Source organism: Erythranthe guttata, chromosome 8 (assembly GCF_056151865.1).
Source record: "Erythranthe guttata isolate IM_541 chromosome 8, IM_541, whole genome shotgun sequence".
Taxonomy (NCBI): Eukaryota; Viridiplantae; Streptophyta; class Magnoliopsida; order Lamiales; family Phrymaceae; genus Erythranthe; species Erythranthe guttata.
In genome coordinates, this window is record NC_142540.1 from 3,295,570 (window position 1) to 3,317,396 (window position 21,827).

General features: G+C 31.9%; 2 protein-coding genes across 2 annotated transcripts; one reads left to right on the forward strand and one right to left on the reverse strand.

The window, feature by feature from the left end:
* Nucleotides 1-2,721: 2,721 nt before the first annotated feature.
* On the reverse strand, nt 2,722-8,104 carry LINC4 (crowded nuclei-like protein). The gene is made up of 9 exons (XM_088821664.1): nt 7,643-8,104; nt 6,865-7,074; nt 6,533-6,786; nt 5,864-6,134; nt 5,657-5,740; nt 3,691-5,210; nt 3,420-3,579; nt 3,147-3,285; nt 2,722-3,040 (listed from the first exon to the last, which is right to left on the reverse strand). The coding sequence occupies exons 1-8, from the start codon at nt 7,865-7,867 to the stop codon at nt 3,208-3,210; spliced, it is 2,802 nt and encodes a 933-aa protein (XP_088677790.1). The 5' UTR covers nt 7,868-8,104; the 3' UTR covers nt 2,722-3,040; nt 3,147-3,207.
* A 10,212-nt stretch (nt 8,105-18,316) lies between these two features.
* LOC105973744 (homeobox-leucine zipper protein HAT22) lies at nt 18,317-19,961 on the forward strand. The gene is made up of 3 exons (XM_012998787.2): nt 18,317-18,883; nt 19,010-19,089; nt 19,437-19,961. Exons 1-3 carry the CDS (start codon nt 18,407-18,409, stop codon nt 19,726-19,728), a joined length of 849 nt encoding a protein of 282 aa, XP_012854241.2. The 5' UTR covers nt 18,317-18,406; the 3' UTR covers nt 19,729-19,961.
* Nucleotides 19,962-21,827: the final 1,866 nt, after the last annotated feature.

Below are 21,827 nucleotides of genomic sequence, written 5' to 3' on the forward strand. Positions count from 1 at the left end.
ACATTACATTAGCATGATGTCTATTTATATATAATAAGGGGTGTTTGTAAAAGTTTTTGGAGATCCACTTTGAAGATTTTTATATTAAATTACAAATCTTTAGCTCACATCACAAATTAATTTCCAAATCTTTTTGACGTATTTCAAGTACATTTTTTAGATAGTGTTTATAAAAGTTCTTCAATAAATAAAAGTTGGTGATTATGAGTTAAGTTAATAATAAATGTTTATTTGTAAAAGTTGGGTTGTTTACAAATAATTTACTTTAAGATAGTTGTTTCAGTGGTGTTTTTTTATATTTTAGCTTAAATTAATTTATTTTAAGAAAATTAAAAGTAAAAGTTGGTATTGCAGATACTTCAAAATTGATTTTGAGCCAAAATATAGAATTTCAATAAATTATAATTGCATGTTTATCAATTTTTACCCTTATCATTATTAATTTCTTAGTGAAAAACTATTAACGACAAGGTTATTTTAGTATTTATTTATTTCCGTACGATGTATGCATATTTATTGAGTTTTTTAATATATATGGAACCAAAACGATATATAAATTGGGATGAATGGAGTAAAAGGGATTCCACTAAAACAACTGCGAAATGCAGCCGAAAATACTAATAAAGCGAGACGAGAGCATGATTAAAATTTAAAAATAACATAATTTAATTAAAATGAGTTCGAATTTGGTTGTTAGTAGTTCATTTTCTTGATTTAAAAATCTGTTCACACATAACAACCACTTCTTTTTATGAACACACATCACAACCCTAATCCATCTAGGATGATATAATACACAATTTTTTTTAAGTGTAAAATTAATCAATAAATGCAACAAGTAATTCCCAAGAGTCGAATTGGATTGTTAGTAGTTCATTTTCTTTTCAAAAAGATCTAAAATCCGTTCACACATAACAACCACTTCTTTTTATGAGCACACATAACAACCCTAATCCATCTGGACGATATAATACACAACTTTTTTAAGTGTAAAATTAATCAATAAATGAAACAAATAATTCCTAGCCCGCATGGGCATAGGTCAACTGGTTCCGGGTTGATAAGTTAGGGCAATGATCTATGATCGAATTCTGGCAACCGCGGTGTGGAAATTTCAACTGCCATGAGGGTTGGTTCCTTGTGAGCACCAAATCTAGGTTCGCTATTCTAACGGCCCATTGAGTCACCATAAATTTTTATTCCTCCACCAAATAATTATCGGGCCAAGAGATGGGGGCACTACGGCCTGGAGGTAGGGGTGGGAACGAGCTGAGCTCGAGCCGAGCTCGACTCTTTTGGCCAGCTCGAGCTCGAGCTCGAGTCCATGTTGCCGAGCTCGAGCTCATCGAGCCAATTTTTTTTTGCTTGAGCTCGAGCTCGGGCTCACTAATAATTTTTTTTTATTATTTAATTTTTTTATTAAAATCATTTAATTTTTTATTAAAAATTATTTATAGGAAAATAAAAAGAATTTATAAATAATGAACTCTAGTTATATTTTTTCTTAATTTTTCTATTATTATTATAATATTTTATATTATTATGAATTATTTAAGTAATATATATTTGTTTCAATTTAAATACTAGAAATATTTATTATTATAGACTGTTACCTATTTTGTTAATAATAATAATAGGGTAAATGACAAATAGCCTCATGACAAGGGCACTTAATTAAAAGAGGGACATCCAATTTTTTTGTCTTTCAAATAAATCCAGTTCATTCAAACTTATTTGCAAATAAGGAAAATCCCTTCACATATACCAAATTACACCCAATTCATTGAAACCTAATTCAACTTTAATTTCATGATTTACACCCCAATTTAGCTCAATTTCATCAATTGACCAATTTTAACCCTAATTTCAATTTTGACCCCAATTTTGACATGCCACCACCGGAGACCGCCGGTCGCCGCCGTTGACCGGCGTTGACTTTTTTTTTTTATAATTTTGTTTTTTCTTAAAAAAAATATTTTTAATTAATATTACTGTCATGGCTGCTAAATTACTGTCCCCGACAGTTATTTATTTAACTGTCGGAGACTGTAATTTAACTGTTAATTGATTTTTTTTTTCTTCAAAAATATTTTAATTAATATTATTGTATTTGTTGCTAAATTACTGCCTCCAGCAGTTCTTTAACTGTCGGAGACAGTAATTTAACTGTTAATTAACTTTTTTTATTCTTCAAGAAAAATATTTTTAATTAATATTACTGTATTCGTTGCTAAATTACTGTCTCCAGCAGTTATTTAACTGTCGGAGACAGTAATTTAACTGTTAATTGACTTTTTTTTTTCTGAAAAAAAATATTTTAATTAATATTACTGCCTTGGCTGCTAAATTACTGTATCCAACATAATTTAACTGTCTTAGACAATAATATATATATATAAAAGAAATAAAAAAAATAAAAAAAAAAATAGAAGGCAGCTCGCGAGCTGTCGAACAACTAGATTTGGGCTCGAGCTCGAGCCTTTATCGAGCCGGCTCGGCTCGTTTACCACCCCTACCTGGGGGCGAGGCATTTCGCCTTTTTGGAGCAAGTAATTCCCAATAAATTAGTAACTCTAAATGATATTGAAAATCAAAATGAGTCAAATTTTTGAATTGTTCAAGTTTGTTTCAAATTTCAAGTCGTGTTTGAGTTTAGTTAGAATAATAATAACAAAATTAAAATCGAAAGTCGAATAAAAAACTCGAGCTCAAACAACTACCTTAATGAAGTAAAAACATGTATGCCGAATTTAATCATTACGTTAACAAACCAACAAATACTCGCTCAAAATACACAATATAATACGAGAAAACGGGAAATCCACCATCGACCATCACACAAGTACTACTGCTAATCCATACATCTACACCACACTCATCGCCGTTATATCAACGCATCTTACTAATAACTTGTATATGTTAGCCCGGTTCATTTATACATTTCGACCTACGAGAAAAAAAGAAAAAGAAATACTCACTCCACAACCTATATAAAGCACTATTATCCTACATGCTCACCAAAACCACCACTACGCATTACCTGAAAAAATAAAAAAAAAAGGACTATATCAGGCAAACGTATAACACATTATATATAAATAGATATATACGTATATATATATGTAGATGAATGGATAGAGAGATACACTTTTTCCGTAACTACTCAAGAGAAAAACTGATAGCTTAGAAGTTCATTCATCTGATCCTTCACAGCTTTCCATTGATCTCTAATTCCACGTCACCATTGTTCTCCAGTTTTTCATCCTTATGCTGGAATTCAGCTTCCTGAATAAAATCGAGGAAAAGAAAAATGAACCGGTTTCAGGTTACAAAGACCGAACAAGCAAATACGGGGTGCAATATATAGCTTTGGAATCATTTGACAAGCTATCGTTAATTTAAAAACCAAAGAAGCTAACCTCATTGTCCCCTGTGATTCTTTCAACATCAACCGTTGTAACTTCTTGAATTGTGATGATTTTATCTATATATACAGTGGTCTCTCCACCAACTGGAGTTTGATTGAATTGTGTGACCGTGTGCTCAATCTTCGATGCATTAGAGTACTTCTGTGTCGAGCTGCATAAATACAAGAGACAAATGAACTCGCAAGAAAAAATTGTATGCCAACAAGATGACCATAAAATAACAATCGATGAACTTAGATTTTCTTTTTTTTTTTTTCGGTACCTTGGGGTAGAATCTTCTAATCCATTCGTTGTCACGTCTTTTTCTCTCCTCCTTTTTTTGTTACTCTGTCTTTGCTCAAGAAGTGTATCAGCACATCGTTTGAGCCACGAGAAAGGAGCAGAGAGGGGAGAAGACAACTTGTCCGACTCTACTGTACCAATTGCAGCATTATGTCCAAAACCATTGTTAATATTTCCATTTTGATCCGAAACTAATTCGTTTTCTCGATTCACAATTTTTTTAGCAGACAACTTCAGATTGTTTGACCGCATGTTAGCTTGGTGCATCTCATGCACAGTAATGGAATCCAATCTATCTTTTAGATCCTCCAATTTTCTCAAAGTTTCGATCTGAGAAAGAATCTCCTCCCGGTCAGCTCGTAGTGACTCCCTTTGTTTCTCCAGTTTCTCTCTCTGCACCTTCAATTCCTCTATCGACATATTCAACTCGGCGCATTCGTGGGCCCTCTTTTCACGGTCCAGAATTATCTTCTCTGTTCTTTCAGAATAAAGTATCTTCATTTCAGATTTCAAACCTTCTAGTTCCTTTTCAACTCTCTCTTTGAGAGAAGTCATATGCTGAAGTTCCTTTTCTTTTCTTTCCTCCCATTCGTTCTCTCTTTCTCTGAGATAATTCTCCACTTCTTCACGTCTCTTCTCCATGCAGTCATCCAACTCCTTTTTCCGTGTCTCGATATCAAGCAAGAAATCTTCACGTTCCTTCTGAATCTTACTGAACCACTCAGTGCGTTCGCTCTCAAATTCAGTCATGAAAGTCTCTCGATCACGGGAAAGTAATTGGAGATCACGTTTATATTGCTCCCTCATAGCATTCTTCTCCTCTTTCAAGCTCTCGCGCTCTTCCTTTAGATACTTAGAGACGGTTAACCTCTCATCGGCAATACGCCCTGCTTCTTTTTCCAGCTCCTCTCTTTTCTCATCGATTAACTCCCACTCAGCTTCGAATTGTGCCTTCTCTGCTTTCAAGCGTTCTGCCTCAGCCTCAAGTTCCTGCTTCTGTGCACTAATAATATCAATCTCTTCTTTAAGTCTCAATTCAAGCGCCAGTAATTCATTTGTTTCTCTCTTCATTTCTTCCATTTTCTCTTCTGCATCACTGATATGCTTTTTCTTCTCCTCCAACAGGTCGGAAAATTTCTTAAGGTCGAGCTTCTTCTGGCGGATCTCTTCTTTCTCTTGTTCGAGAGACTTTACCTTCACCTCCAACTCTTCTTCTGCAGCCAAAAGGTTCTTTTCTTTCTCTTTAACAAAACGAGATGCTTCTTCCACTTCCTTCGCTTTTTCTTTAAGAAGTTCCGACTCAACATTCAGGTCACGTTCTCTTTCTAAGATTAAATCCTCCTTTTGCTTAATGTCTAATTCTCTCAACTCCCAATCACGTCTCTTGGCATCTAATTCATCTTCCAGAGATTTGCGCTTCATTTCCGCTTCTGCCTCAAAAGCAGAATTCTTCATTGCCAAAATTGCTTCGTGATTAGAAATCACTCGTTGAGCATTATCCTGCAAGTGCATCGAAAACAAATTGAATTAAAACAGGCCCCAAAGTAATGCTAATATATGTGAGCTTATAACATTCAATTGGTGGTAATAATTAGTATTGCACAAATAGTGTAACCGACTAACAATCTAAAAAATTTGATGAGAAACCACAGTGGCTTATCAGTTATCGCTAAAGTGCATAAATAATCATTAACAACCGTTTTCTAAGAAACTCATAGTCTATACGTACAAATGTATTAGCATATGGAAGCAAATTTGTGAAATTACTAAACTAAGCAATACATGTATAAAAATTAATCAGTGATTAAATGATAATGGGTAGTAAAAAAATGCATATAAAAATATGAATAATGACTCTGATCAATGGTTATATGCTCCAATTTCCATTCCATACAATTTCAACGAGAAACCATCTTAAATTATTTCACCCACAAGAATAAACTTACAGATTCTTTGCTCGTAACTTTAGCTTGTAGCAGAAGTGCCTGTTCCTCCTTCTTGAAGAGATCACATTCCCTTTTTATAAGAGCCTAAGCGCAGAAAAAAAAACTACATGAATAACACTCTTGAGGAAACTATAAATCGTAAGACAGCGTAATGTTGCAAGAATCAATATATTGAAAAATAAAAGATAAAACTAGTCGTAAGTTTACCTCCTCTCTCACTGACAAAGAACTTGCTTTGAGCTCCAGAACTAGTTTTTCTTCGTTTAGGGCGATACGTTCTTTATCAATGCTGAGCTTTAAATCCTCTAACTCCTTCTCAAATCTCTTCAACTCTTGATTTCTGTTAAAAATATGCTCTTCTCTGCTGTTCAGCAGAGCTTGCCCATCCAATATGGTTTCTTGGGTATGTTGTAAAACTTTTTGCCTTTCCGATAATGATTGCCTCTCCAGCTGAATCTCTTTCTCTTTAGCTTCAAAACTAAAACAATAAAACGAAAATAAGACATATTGATGAATTCAATACTAAGTGATTCATCGACAGGTGTTTAACAAAAACAAACAAACAAACCCAAAATATGGACAACAATGTAGAGAAGACAATATGATAAGACTAATCAACACAAGTATGTTCAAACAACTACAATGAGATATGGGCGAGGGTATTGAGTAACTTGAAGTCCTGCAATTTCAACTTAAGAGAACTGATTCTTTTTTGAACTCGTACCAGATCACTGATTTAAATCATTCAAAGAAGATAACTATATTTCGACATAGAAAACAATCTAAATACACCCAAGAAAGGAAAGAAAGGACACCCAGCCTTTCTGGAGATAACAAACTTAACATAATCAACTAAGGGGGAAAAAAAAAACTTACTCCGCTTTAGATGACATAATTCGTCTTCTTAAGTCATCTTCACGTTCTGCAACTTCATGCAACTTTCTTTCAGCCGTACGGTGATATCGACTGGCTTCTGCTTCTAAAGATTCTGCTGCACGTGTTTTTTCCTCAGCCTCGGTCAACTTCTTCAGGGCCTCTTCGACCATACTCTTTGCCTCAACAAATTTGCTTTCACCTGCCACCTTAACCTCTGCATACTCGGCACGCATCTCGTGCAATGTCTTCTCAATCTACATAAATTTTCAATTCAGTAAGACATCAGAAATAGATACATAAACAATCATAGATACGTGAAAAGAGACCAGTACATTTTTAACGCATTCTTTCTCAATGCCAAGAGCTTTCTTGAGACTATCTTCGCGCTTTTTGGCATCAGCCAAGTCAGAGACATGAGAAGCCCGTTCACGGTTAAATTTCAGCTCGGCGGAATCAGCCATAGATTGAGCTTCCTCGTACTTGGAAAGCCACTCCTTTCTTTCCAAAATGAGAAGACCCATGTGATGCTGGTGCTCGTATAACTGAAAGAAGTAGACACGGATCACATGAAAACTAAGAAATATAGGCAACATCAAACAGATTCAACACAGATATAGAAAACTCGGTACAGAATTCAACTCATCGACATGTAAAAGGGGACTCCTTAACAACCACTAGTAATTAAGGAAAATATCACCACTAAATACAAACCAATTCAGAAAGGAATTAATGAAATAAGTCCCGCCCCGTCAGTATTTTCGAATGGAACATTAAATTAGCGAGAAACGCTAACGTAAACACCCCTTCCTCAAATAATTGAAGACAAAATTGAGGAAGAATACTAATGAAGACAGCTATAACTAAAACCACAATGATAATCTTAAAACCCTAATCACAATCCCCTCAAATACATATCAACCAACACCACAACCAAATAAGAAACAATGCCTAAACTAGAAGGTAGGCAAGAGAAAAATCAAGCATCTACCAGAATCGCAAGTGAAAATAAAAATAAAAATTAGCATATCAAACCCACTGTAATTGGCTGAATAATTACCAATAAAAACATACTACAAAAAAAAAATACATAGTAGTTGGGAGAAACGATACCTCAGCTTCTACTTTAGCAATATAGGCTATAAGTGCGGACTTGTCTCTGCGTTTGATGGACTCTTCATCGAAGCCTGCTTCTATGAGGCGTTTCCATATGGCTTCATCGCTCAAAGGGGTTTTCAAAACCCTAGCCGAACCGGAATTCGGGGAGGACAGCAAACCGGTCGCGGCGCTCCTCGGAGTCAAGGCGAATTTATCCGACCGATAATTCGAGCTCGCCATCAACTGATTCGAATCACTGATTCTAGTTTTTTTTCTCTCTCTCTCTCCAAATCTCTGCGATGGTTTTTCTGAGTTGGGGTTTTTCTCTAACTTTTCAGTTTGTTCTTCTTTTTTCTCCACTAACACAGAAAGAAAGAAAGAAAGAAAGATTAATGATTTGATTTTAGGGAGTGGGAATCGTGTTAACTAAATCGTGTGAGTAAATTAAGCCCGTTGATAAATGATACTAATTGCCTTATTAGATTCTATTTATTTATTTTATTTTTAATTTTTTTAAATAGATAATTAACTTTCAAAAAGTTTGAGTTTGCAATTTACAGTCTGGATTACGGTCAACGTTTGCTGTCAACGTCAATTTATTATATATTTTGTTTTTTTGACCGATTATTAGGTAATTAATTACTAATCACTTGCAATGATATTCTTTTATTGTCTCTAATATATTTCGTTATAAATTTTGAAAGTTTCGAGTTTTTTCGGAATTTTTTAAAGGTAATTGGAATACATATTGATCTTGGTTTTTGATCCCCATTGGATTTAAATTTTCGAAAATAATTCCAAAAGTTACAACTTTACCAATTCTAATTTGATTTTTTTTTTATTTTGGAACAAGTTGTTTTTGTTGCAATTTATGATTTCCATCTCTTTGTAGTGGATATTTTGCTTAAAAAAGTCATCAAATAAGAAGTTTTGCTAATATTTATATCACGTGAAATTTGTAGTTATTAAACCAAACACATGGGGTAATTAATGAAATAGACCATAAGAAAGCAAAATTAGTGATTGCCCTACCCCTGCATAATATTTATAGAATGTGACCAAATAAGAAAATGAAAATTTTATTCATAAATCATAAGTAAATAAAATGAAACCAACATCTTATTAACTAAATACATAGCTAGGTAATATGGAATATTAATTCAAATGAATTCGACGTTATCGAATGACGTTTTAAATTTAAAAATTATTACTTGTACGTACAAAATATTAAATTGTGAAGGTTTTTATTTTACTTTGGAAAATATATTTTGAGGAAATAATTTGAAATGAAAGTAATGTTTGTTTCTATTTTGAGATGACAAAAAATACACTGTAGCAGTCAAATCATGTTTAAATGTGTTAGAAAAATGTATTTCAGAAGAATAATTTGAAAATTAAAGTTCAATTTTTCTTTTTTTTTTAGTAGAGATTAGATAGCCAGTCAAATTACTTATGGAGGAGAAACTTTAGAAATTTTTACGGTTATTTTTTTTTTAAAGCTAAACAAACATGAACGATTTCGGGAAATAATAGTGTTCGAATCTACTTCATCTACTCGATGTCGTCAGGACGATGTCAACATGATTCTTCTTGCGTCAGTTTCCAACATTACAGGAATCTCGGTCGATCGTCGTTCCTACAACACCAGGAGCAATATTCCGACCTAGAAACTATCAAGTTAGATGATGGATTTTATGTATTGGGCCTAGTAGCCCAATAGTTAACAATGGAGTTGGGCCGTACATAAATATGTTTGGGCTTAAATTGGCATGGAGGTCTGGCCAATTAATGTATATATACCAATGTTTTGAAACCCGGACCGGACCGGCCGGTTCGACCGGTTTAACCGCGAACCGCTGTCTTGTCCGGTCCGGTTGGCACTATAAACCCGAAAGTTGCAAAAAACCGGTTTAAATGGTAAAACCCGGATTTTTGGCCGGTCGAACCGTAAACCCGGAAACCGGCTAAAAACCGGTTTTTTGTTAAATCAATAATAGATCTGAGTTAGATCTGAGTGAGATAGGGGAGGGAAGAAGAAAAAAACGAAAATTGAAGAAAATCAGTCAAAATTGCCACTAAATCAGGCAAGGGGCTTGGATAGCGCTAGTTCTCAGGCTAAGCCATGGCTCTCGAGATGTTGGGTCGGTCTCCAATGGTGGCTTGATGGGTAGTGGTGATTGAGGAAGAAAAGAAGCAGCAGTTGACGGCAGGGAAAATAGAAAAATAAGGGTTTTGTGTTTGAGGTGGGTGGGTATGGGTTGACGACTATGTTTGTGTCAATTAGACGGAAGAAGTTTTTCATTTTAGTTTATTTTATTATAGTATATTAGTACAGTAGTGACAGAGATTAACTGAAATAAAAAAATAAAAAAAGAAAAATTTAAAAGAGTAAAAAAATATATTAATATTAATATTAAATATAAATTAAATTATTTATTATGCTGTAGCCTGTAAATGTTTAATAAATTATTAATAACTGTTGAATAGAAATTAATGATGAATATTAAAATACATTTTTATAAAGAGAATATATTATAATTATTCACAAATAATTAAAAATAGAAAATATTAAAAAATCCGGTTGGACCCCGGTTCAACCGGTCCAACCGCGACCCAATAGGCTATCCGGTTCTATGTCCGGTCCGGTTTTCAAAACATTGATATATACAGTACATTTATTTATATATTCTTTTTATTAAATTAAAATCTCAAGTATTACATAATAAATTCACATTAAATGGTTACAAAAATATTTTGATTTGAAGTCATATACCACCTTCCACGTGAAATAATTATATTCTAACAACTTTAGCTATGACTTTTTTTTTACTTTAAAGCTATTTTTTCAATAAGGACGAAACTTTTAAATTTCAAATATAGTCGGTAAAGTAATTATATATATATATATATATATATATATATATATATATATATATATATATATATATATATATATATATATATATATATATATATTCAAAATTATATAAGGTTAGGGGAATCCTATGAAAAAGGTTTTGGTGTTGTGGGAGTAAGACTATATTGTCTTAAAGCAATCATAAGAACACGAGGAATATATTGACATTCCATAGTTATCATAAGCTAAAAAAAATAAAATTTATTAACTTATTATTATTCAAAAAAAAATATTTAAAGTTAATTGCAAAGCAATTGACTTTTTGAGTCCTTTTTAAGATGAAAAAGATATATGCTCATAACATGAATCTGGCAATCTACATTATCAATTACATTTTTTTTTAATTCAAAACTATTAGTGTGACATACTATTTAAAATAATAATTTACTAGTTTTTTTAATTTTATTTTTAATTTTGCAGAAGGAAACAAGAGGGCAAATATTCGAATAATAAAAACACAAAAAGCAGGTATAGTATATATCCTCTGATGATACTGTACTTGGGAATGAAATCGACTTTATTCCATATTCTGTAGGCACGCCACACCAAATAAAAGTGTCACTTAAATAAATCATTGCATACACTTTTATCAAATATGAATAAATCAACGTTTGTAGTAAAAAAAAATTAATGTTTTTAATGTTGACTAATATTCAAGATTAAAACCAACGAATTAATTTAATGTATAGTTTGACATTCTCTACCCCTTTTATTCTTTAACCACTTTCTTATTAAATTCACAAATAATATAAGATGAGAAAAAAAATAAAAAACTATTCCCATCTCCTTTTTATAATGTGAAAAAAAAGGACCAGAATCCAATAAAAATGTTCTAATAATAATAATAATAATAATAATAATAATAATAATAATAATAATAATAATAATAATAATAATAATAATAATAATAATAATAATAATAATAATAATAATAATAATAATAATAATAATAGTAATAATAATAATAATAATAATAATAATAATAATAATAATAATAATAATAATAATAATAATAATAATAATAATAATTAATTAATTAATTAATTAATTAATTAATTAATTAATTAATTAATTAATTAATTAATTAATTAATTAATTAATTAATTAATTAATTAATTAATTAAATAAAAACCAACCATTATGGCTATTTAACTTGCATTTTGATGTGAGTTTAAGGGGGTGGGGAGGCTTATTTTATGTTACACCGGGTAGATCTTTATCATTGATATATATACATAAACACACACACCAATATTGATGTTTGTAAATCAACGATAAAAAATCACCTGATGTAGTTTTTATCGGGTCTAGCATAAAAATAACCGGAGAGGAGAACCCCATTTACCACCCAAAGAGTGAGCAAAATAAAATAATGATAATCAAACCCTAAGTAATATCTATTCGTTGACTTCAGTCATAACCCAACCAACAATTTAAAAGATTGCTACGACATCCTCAAATTGGGATCATGGCTGAAAATTAAACTAATCTACACGATATTCAATTTTAAAATCATTCATTTAAAGTTTGTTTGAGCTATAATGCACTCACATATCAAGCCTAAAACACATATTTTATTCAACGAGCTATGTAGTTCAGCTCGATCTCGATTCGTGCACGATTTGATTAAAATCCATTTGCACTCATCTTGACCACTAGTTATAAAACCAAGTCAAACACGACTCTAAGGTGGTGTTTGCAAATGCCTTTTGAAAGTGATTATGCGGTTTTTTTGCTCATAATCTGTTTTTACGTGTTTGCAAAATCAACTTTCGCTTTTGTTTCTCTTAAAATAATCTGCTTTAAACTATTTTTTAAAAGCACCCATAACCCTGTTTTTTCTATTTAAGTTCATTTTCTGGAATATTTGCAAACACCCCCAACTTTTAGAAATAAACACTTAAAACTAACTTAAATCATAATCACTAACTTCTACTTTTAAATAATCATTTGCAAACACCACCTAAGAACTCAATAAAAATAGCAAATTAATCTAAACAATCGATACATTCCTCTCGACGCAATTTATTTACACCGCTATAATTAATATAATAATAATTATTATTATTTATTTACTTTTGCCCCTTTTTCTCTTTCTAGATGATGAAAAGTCAGTCACTAAAAGTGGAGAGAGTCTCTCAACTTTTAAACGAAAGAATGATGTTTTCTATATGAAAGTCTGTGTAGTCCCACATAATAAAAAGTCTTGGTAAATTAAATAAATTTATGGAATAATAATTTTTTGGAAGAAGTATTTGTTAATAGTAACAAGATGAGGGGTTCTTTAGCAATTAATTTAAACGCGGGGGTGTTGAATACAAAAGTACCGAATTTCCATAGCTCGTAGTTATTTCTTGCATCCTCATAATTGCTTTTTCGGCTTTAATTTTCATGTAGCGTTTTCCCCATTTATTTCAAGAGTAAAATTTGATTATAGTTATGGTTGAGACTGGATTGAATTTTGTCGAAAATTTCAATCAATCCATTTATAATGGGTCGGTTTATGGTTTCTAATATCATCAAAAGTTGGTTGAACGATAATTATCGGTCAACCAACTAACTATATTAATAAAATTTTATTAAAATATTATTTTAATCTTTAATTATTTTGAATATATATACTTTTATCAAGTTGCTATTAATTATTTTGAATATTTATACTTTTACTCCAAATTTCGGATTTTCTTAAGTGAACTAGGTGATGCAAGCATACCTATCAATCGACTTATTCAGTACTAAATATTCGATTGTCAACCATTAATCGACTGAACTCAGTCTCAGTCCTAATTATAGTTGACTCAAAATAAGCTTGCTTCTTGTGTTATATATATATATATATATATATATAAAAGATGCATAATATTTGCTGATAAGGATAATACAGTTACATGAACGCGGATTGTGTGAGCAAAAATGAGGAGGGTGGGAGTAGATATCCAAAAAGAAAGTTACAATTAGAGAAGTAAAAGAAAAAAAAAATATTAAATTAAAATAAGGCTTAAATTTGGCACTTTGCACCATTGAAAATAATTTATGATACTTTGCACTCTCGGAACCTGTTTAATCGTTCAAACTGCATTCTAGTTTATTTTTCGTCATGAATTTCAATTGTCGACCTATTTTTTTACTATCAATAGAGTCATTTTTCGCTCGAAAATACATTAGCACTTTTCAACTGAAGAAAAAGTTAATTGAATAGACAAAAATGACCATGTTTGACGATCAAAAAATATGTTAAGGACGGAAAATTATTGCAGATAAATATACTAGGATGCACTTTGAACGATTAAACATGTTTTAAGGGTGAAAAGTACCATAAATTATTTTTAGGATTGCAAAGTGCCAAAATTGTATACTTTAAGGGTGCAAAGTGAAATTAAGCCAAAATAAAAAAGGGAGGGAAAATCAGTGAAATTGTGTGGAAAACATTACGGGGGGCTGAGCGGAAAGCAAGGAACTAAGAACGGACATCACGAAACCTTATCCTCATCAAATTTCTACCCTCCTTCATCATTGCCACTTATTAATCCTCAACCAAATCAAATTACCAAATCATTTGGTGGGCCCTCCCTCTTTTATTTCCCCACACGGCATCGTTTCTAATAATACAATTACTACTGCTTGCAAACTTAATGTAAATTACCTCCAACCCAAATTAATTGTCGTTTTGTAACTTTGTACAAATATATTATTCTCAATATACGTGTTTTGATTTTGGGAAAAAAAAAATTACATTATAAATATTCAAATAACTTTGATAATTAACGATTTTAAAATTGAATTAATAAGGTTAAAATATAATAAATTATATGTGATGTTGTATTGAAAATTTAAAGTGATAAATAATATAAAATATTTAAAAAAAAAAGACGGTGGAACAAATGGGTACTAAAATAATCATTATTATTAGGTAAACGCGAGTGGATAAAATCATAAAGACAAATTGCACTTCCCTCTAAAAAATGCATGCTTTAATTTGGACTTTCCCCCTTAAAATACAAAAATATAATTGTTTGTATTTAAAATATATAACTCGGTGCATTTTCCTCCAAATATATATTTTCGGTCTAATTCTTGCTGACTGAAGGGTGTATACGTCATTTTACATCTTATGCTTGGGAATCCTCCTTTCAAAGTTACTTAGGGTTCCCAAATCAACAAAATTCTCTTCCCAAATTGATGAAATTCACTTCAAAATTAGATGATTTTTCTTCCAAATTCGACAAAATTTGTTCTTTGTTCTTCGTAATCATTGTATAATATACGGTGAAAAAGGGTTAAATGACGTTTACAGCCTTAGAAGACGAAATTAACCTTCCAATGTACTCAAATCCGACTAAAATTAAACCGGAAATACACATTTGAGGCAAAGTGCATCAAGTTGTATATTTCAAAAGGGGACAGCCTCTTTTTCGTATTTTGATGGGGAGGGGGGAGTGCGAAAAAAGGCATTTTTTAGGGGTGAAGTGCAATTTGCCCAATCTTGAATGATCAATTGTTAATTTTGAAATAATAAAAGTATTATTATATCCATATATATATATAACGAAATAATTACGGAGAAATCGATTAGGCCACATTGCATGCTCGTTATATAATAGGCAATTAAACGTTATTGAATGTTTAAGGACCACTAATAATGTTAATGTGTGCGACTTTTGTTACACATGAGCGACAAAAAGGCTGGTTGTGACGTAACTCAATATCCAATTGTTTTCATTTATTAATTAATTAATTAATTAACTTAACCAAACTGAATAAATTAGATTTGGATTAAGGTTTGATTAGATCAGAAAATGATTAGCTACCACCATGGAATTCGTAATTTCCTAATTGCCCCGATAAAGGTCAAGTTAGGGGGGATTCCATTTAATTTAATCAAATTTCAAAATACGTCAATAATACATATAATAAAGAAAAAAAAGAACAAAAATTGTCACGATGTCAATTATGGCAATTAATTAAAAATTGCAGTATTTTTTGGTGGCCGAATACAAGTTCGGACCCAACTTTAATAAATTCCAATAAATAATTCATTCAATAATTTAAATTTTAAACACACACATTATTATAATAATGATGGTAAAAATTAAGAAGGGCAAAATCGTAAATAATAAGTAGTTGGAGGCAAATATTAAATTGAGAAAGTGAACATAAACTACTTAAATTAAATTAATATTATTTCTAACATCCTTAACCGGTGGCCTAACTTCCTCATCAGCACAGCCGACAAATGAATTATTAAATGTGTGTGTCTATGTGTTTATGAAATCTTACAGATTAGTAGGGCCCCCAAACACTCCCTATCAACTTTCTAGTTAAGCAAAGATCCTCATTCGTGTTACTGAATCATATTCCATCACCATTATAATTTATACATACGCTCCATATATCATTAATAACTAATAAGTATTAATTACTATGAAGCTACCCACCCCCTTATGCCCTGTTTGGCCTACTTTTTTTTCTTTTTCCCTTTTTACTCTTATCCCCACCTAAAAAAAAAAAAAAGAAAAGGACAATGGATTAAGCAATGATAGTGCGCATCTATATCTCATCCTCTAATATTTGACAGTGGGACAAATAGATTCCATCGACCACAAACTTGTTCATTAGAAAAGGGGAAAGTGTTAGTCATCACCTAATTAACTAAAGATTTAGACAGTCCGCGTATGAGACGGTGTAAATATGTGTTAATTGATTCAGATTCAAATTTTGTTCATAACAGTTGCTAGGCCGTGTTTGATTTACGTTTTTCGTATAATTTGCAAGCTATTATACAAGAGTATTGTATATGTTTACCGGGTAAATTACAATCACCCCCTGAGGCATGATCAAATTATGAAACCCCCCTCTTATTTGGGCAATTACAACCACTCCTCAACTTTAAATCTTCTTACACGTCTACCCTTGCGGTTTCAAATAATGGAGTCTTCGAGATTATATGGAATATTATCACTTTTGTACCAGTTTTATCCCATTCGAACTCTACATTTTGAAGTAAGATGATTCGTAATATGTGTTTTTTGGCTTGTATATAACAGATTGTGGTGCATCAGAAACTGTATTTTTACACAAAACGAGTACAAACTAGAGCATTCCACGAAATCTAGATGATTATGTTGAATTTGAAACCATAAGGGTGGCAGTGTAAGAAAAAATTATAGTTGCGGGGTAGACGTAATTATTCAAACAAGAGGAGCTTTTTCTTAAATTAACTCAGGGATGGTTGTAATTTATCCATATTTACCCAATGCACTGGTATGGTTGGGTGACCGTGCATTTATTAACTGGAAAAAAGAAAAGTAAGATTTAGACAGATATAAAACCAAATAAAGCAGACATGGTGGTAAGAAGAAATGTCATGTGGTCTGCTAATAAACGGTGCTATGATTCACATGAATCGACCTTTCCAAACATGGGATTGCTTATCTTACATTACTTTGGAGGATAAACCTTCCTACTTTTGCTTCTTTAATTAATTTAATTCTTATCCACTCTTAACCGGCCACAGCTAATTATTAACTAGGCTACAAATTAAATCAAAATACATTTGCTTGAACTTCTTCGATTTTATGATATTTGATTTATTTTAATACTTTATTTTAATATATATCGGAATTAGATATCGATCCCATTTTCCTTTTATATGAAAATTTATAATTTTAGAACCACTGTTTGCATGCATTTCGATTTCATTTGATTATTTCGAAAATAATAATTCCGGTCCGATTCATCTAATTTCTACTGGTAACCACGATTCGGTAAATCAAAATTGAATTCTTTTTTAATTAAAAAATAAATTTAAATATGGTAGTTTATTATGCTATAATTGTTTTTTTTTTTTTGATAACACATGTCAATTGTGTGCATAAATTATTTGTCATACAAAGTTTGAAATGTTGTCAAAAATAGAATTCATATGGAAATATAAAAGTATGACCAATTTTAGCCGAAGAAAGCGCAAAGCACAAATATGCTGACTCTTTTTTTTTTTTTTTTCTTTATCTTTTTTTAAAATGATTGATGCAAAAGTTTAGAAGATTAATAGTAAATATACAAAACCAAATGGCCAAATAATGATGAGAGATTGAGAGTAGAACGAATGAATTACGCGTACATAAAATTATAAATTATTACGTACATACATAAAAACATGCAGTGTGAAACCTAACTTAGAATATACAATATAAACCGGTAAATAAATAAATAATTAATAGTATAATTATTTGGCAGAAGAATCATTCTCTTGATGTGTGTGTGTTTTCCATGTGAATCCCCACATATTATTCATTCTCTTACATCATCGATTCGACTTATGAATTCTCGTCAAGAAATGAGTGTATGCTTCTTTTCGTTTCCTTATTCTTGGTCATAATTATTGCACACACCAACAATATAATAAGTGGGGCTCAACATACACATTTGGTCAACATTAGTGCTGTGTGCGTGTGTCTTTGTGTGTACATGTGTGTGTGAGAGAGAGAGAGAGAGAGAGAGAGAGAGAGAGAGAGAGAGAGAGAGAGAGAGAGAGAGAGAGAGAGAGAGAGAGAGAGAGAGAGAGAGAGAGAGAGAGAATTTTCAATTATCATAATTTCCTCACCCAAAAATTCCTTTCCATACTTATTGATGATGATGATGTTGATTAGTAATGATAAGAAAATAGCCACCACCCACCCACCAAATTAGCTAATTAATTCACCTCCCAAAAAAATATAAAATATTTTAGTTATTTTTATTTTGTGTCAATATATTATATATACTCGCAATATATAATTCTCTTCAGACACAAAAACAACTACCACAATTTTTTTTCCTCCTTCCCCACCAAAACCATTTTTTTCCAGACAGCAAAAACACAAATGGGTATGGAAGATTTATGCAGTACAGGATTGTTTCTAGGGTTGGGATTTTCATCACCGTCAAACGGAAATAAAAAGCCAATTAATAATAATAATAATAATAATAATAATAATAATATCGGCTCCGATCACGAGCCATCTCTGAAACTGAGCCTCTCCGGCGAGACCTTCGATCAGATTCATGCCGCCGTGAAGAAGGTGGTTAAATCCGACAGTGAAAAGGGCGGCGGTTTTAATGATTTGTACAGACAAGACAGCGGCGGTTCATCTTTCTCCGGCCACGTCAGCAGCAGCGTGAAGAGGGAGAGAGAGAATTGCAGCGGCGGCGAAGAGGGAGGTGAGCTGGACAGGGTTAATTCGTCTAGGGTTAGTGACGAAGACGATGACGTAATCAACGGTCGGAAGAAACTCAGGCTTACCAAAGCTCAGTCCGCCCTTTTGGAGGAGAGCTTTAAGCAACATAGTACTCTCAATCCTGTATTAATTCTCTCTCTAGATCTCTCTCTCTCTCTCTCTCTCTCTCTCAGATATACTCATATACATATATTATACGGAGTATATTATATATATGCTAATTAATATACAATTTAATTTGTTCATCAGAAACAAAAACAAGATTTGGCACGGGATTTGAAGCTTAGGCCTCGCCAGGTTGAAGTCTGGTTTCAGAACAGAAGAGCCAGGTAATTAATAATTTAATATCAATTCTTTTAAATCTTCATATAAACGACGTCGTTTGATTCTCAAACTAGCCGTTTTCTATGATGAATATCGCGTTTTGACGCCACGTCACGCTATCCAATTTTCTTTTCTAAATTATTTTCCTCCGCAATATATATATATATATGACTTTATTATTCTTTTGATTTTTGAAAATCAAATCAAATCCAATATATATTTCTAGGGCCCAGGTGTTCGTTAACCTTTAGTTACTAGCCATTATTTTGTGGACACGTGTTCCGTTTGTCCGAGTGAAAATTATATTATTTAATTTAAAATTTTCTGAAAATAATGATTAAATTTTCATCAGGACAAAGCTGAAGCAAACCGAAGTGGACTGTGAATTCTTAAAAAAATGCTGCGAAACCCTAACGGAGGAGAACCGGCGGCTGCAGAAGGAGCTGCAAGAGCTGAAGGCGCTAAAATCGGCTCAGCCGCTTTACATGCAGCTTCCGGCGGCTACACTCACTATGTGCCCTTCTTGTGAAAGGATTGGCGCCGCCGCCGCACCAACAGAAAACTCCGCCAAGAGCTCTTTTGTTTTGGCTCCGAAGCCGCCGCACTTCTACAACCCCTTCACCAATTCCTCAGCCGCTTGTTAGTAAATATTAATTAAACATGGAACCGTGCCACAAACCATGCTTTTTAATTCGGTTAATGGCTTTACTTAGGGCAAAGAAAAAAAGAAAAAAAAAGGATAAATTCAGCTAATTAATAGAAATTAGGAAATTACTAATTAATCATCATGTTTTCTTTTTTAATTATGTAATCGTTTGTATATCATAAATTGTTTTATTTTAATAATTAATTAAATATTGTGTAAGGGATTATTTAATTATTGTAGTGTCGTCTTTTTGTCGCAGGATGTATCTTTTAAATTGGTTGGTTTATGATTTGTAACAGATTAATAATATTTTATTTAAATTATTATTTAATTCCAATTTGTGCTTTTATTTAATTTAATTTAAGAAAAATGTATAACTACAAAAAAGTGTTCCTATATTTTTCCGAATAAAGGCTTAGATGTTAAAGAAAAGGATATAATTGTATTTATCTTATAGCCTTATGCTTTGTTCTACACTCGTAATGTTTTATATTTGTATAAATCTATACATATGTATTTATGATGAGTTTAAATATTAGTCACATGCAATAATATAGGTTTTCTCTTTTGTTTTGTTCAATAGATTATTAAATCTTGTCATAGGTTTGAATACCCATACCTTGTATGTTTGAAAGACCACTAAATAATGTGAGTAAGAAAGATTATTAAATAATGCGCGTAAGATAATGTATATGGAGGGTCAAGTTCATTGAATTCCTTCTCAAAAACCAGTCCCTTTTTCTCTACACATGAACTAGTATATATATACTACTACAACATGGGCCCTTTTGGACTTGTTTATATTTCCTAGGTACAAAAGCCGTCATCCTATCTATTCTGCCACGTGGCGAATTCTTATTAGTCCTTTTCACTATTCCTCAGTCGGTTCAAGCCTGCCACCTATCCTTTACTTCTCAGAATTGTCCCCTGCACGACTTTCGAGATGCCGACGTAACGCTTACTTCGTTAGGCGTGGAATTACTTCGTCAGCCTATCTCGCAGGTTTTATACTTCGTTAATTACCCTTTGCGGTCTATTATGATTTTGCGGTATTGGTCTTCCTTCAACTTGACTTGGACCCTCCCTCTGGGCCCGAGTCGGTCCTGAACATTTAGGTTTCATTTAATTGGGCTTGAGCCTTTCCTCTAGGCCCAAATTAGTCCGAATCAATTTATATAATTATAAATATTCATTTAAATATTTTGATCTCAAAGTGTGAAAAAAATAGTGAAGAGATAGAGGCGTGTACATCAAGAAATTGGTGAAAAAAAGTTCTCATTATAATTCAAATTTAATTTCTTTTAATTTCAACCGTTGAAAATAGGAAAATAAATAAAAAGTTAGAGAAAACAAAAAAACTATAATGTAGGAAGAATAATTGGTGGAATGATGATGTTCATGGGGGTGATGACCCCCACCATTTCAGGGGACCGGTAGGTCACGCCCCACGTGATGTTCTCGTGGCACCCCAAACCCCGTCCCTAAACTATATTCCCAAATTAAAATCTTTTTCTCCTTCATAAACTTTATTAATAATTTTCTTACTATATATTATTATTATTTATTTTATTTTATCTTTTTTTTTTTTTAAGTTTTAACGTTTTACAGTTTTACTGGCATATTATTTTTACCTCAAATATATATAATTAAATCTTTACCTCAAATATATACAATTAAATCTTTATAAATTAATACAATCGTGACAAACAAAATTTTATTGATTTAGTAAAATATTAAATTATCATATTAATAGTTTAATAGGTTTTCACTGAATCGGAATCGAGGAAATTATTGTTCAATCAAAATTATTAATTTATCGAGATTCTATCGTGTCTGATAGTATAGCTAAATCAGTTACCAAATTAGTCATTTAGACCAATTGTTGTGGTCTTTTTATGTGGTCTACTTTAGCGTTCCTTACAAATTGTATTTTTCATTTTTACTTATAAAGTATTGGTTTTATTTAGGACCTTTAAGTATCGGTAGTGGTTCGTGGACCAAACTAATAATCAGGTGAATTTCATGGAAGCTACATTTATCGCCAATTAACCTTATGAGTTATAAGGGAGAGACATACGTGTATTCCAAATTCACCTT

Coding starts and splice junctions, on each gene's coding strand:
- LOC105973744 (XM_012998787.2), top strand. CDS start 18,407: ATGGGTATGGAAGATTTATGCAGTACAGGATTGTTTCTAGGGTTGGGA. Junction 18,884..19,009: donor AACATAGTACTCTCAATCCT/GTATTAATTCTC, acceptor TTTGTTCATCAG/AAACAAAAACAAGATTTGGC. Junction 19,090..19,436: donor TTTCAGAACAGAAGAGCCAG/GTAATTAATAAT, acceptor AATTTTCATCAG/GACAAAGCTGAAGCAAACCG.
- LINC4 (XM_088821664.1), bottom strand. CDS start 7,867: ATGGCGAGCTCGAATTATCGGTCGGATAAATTCGCCTTGACTCCGAGG. Junction 7,075..7,642: donor TTGCTAAAGTAGAAGCTGAG/GTATCGTTTCTC, acceptor TACTTCTTTCAG/TTATACGAGCACCAGCATCA. Junction 3,580..3,690: donor TTAGAAGATTCTACCCCAAG/GTACCGAAAAAA, acceptor GTATTTATGCAG/CTCGACACAGAAGTACTCTA.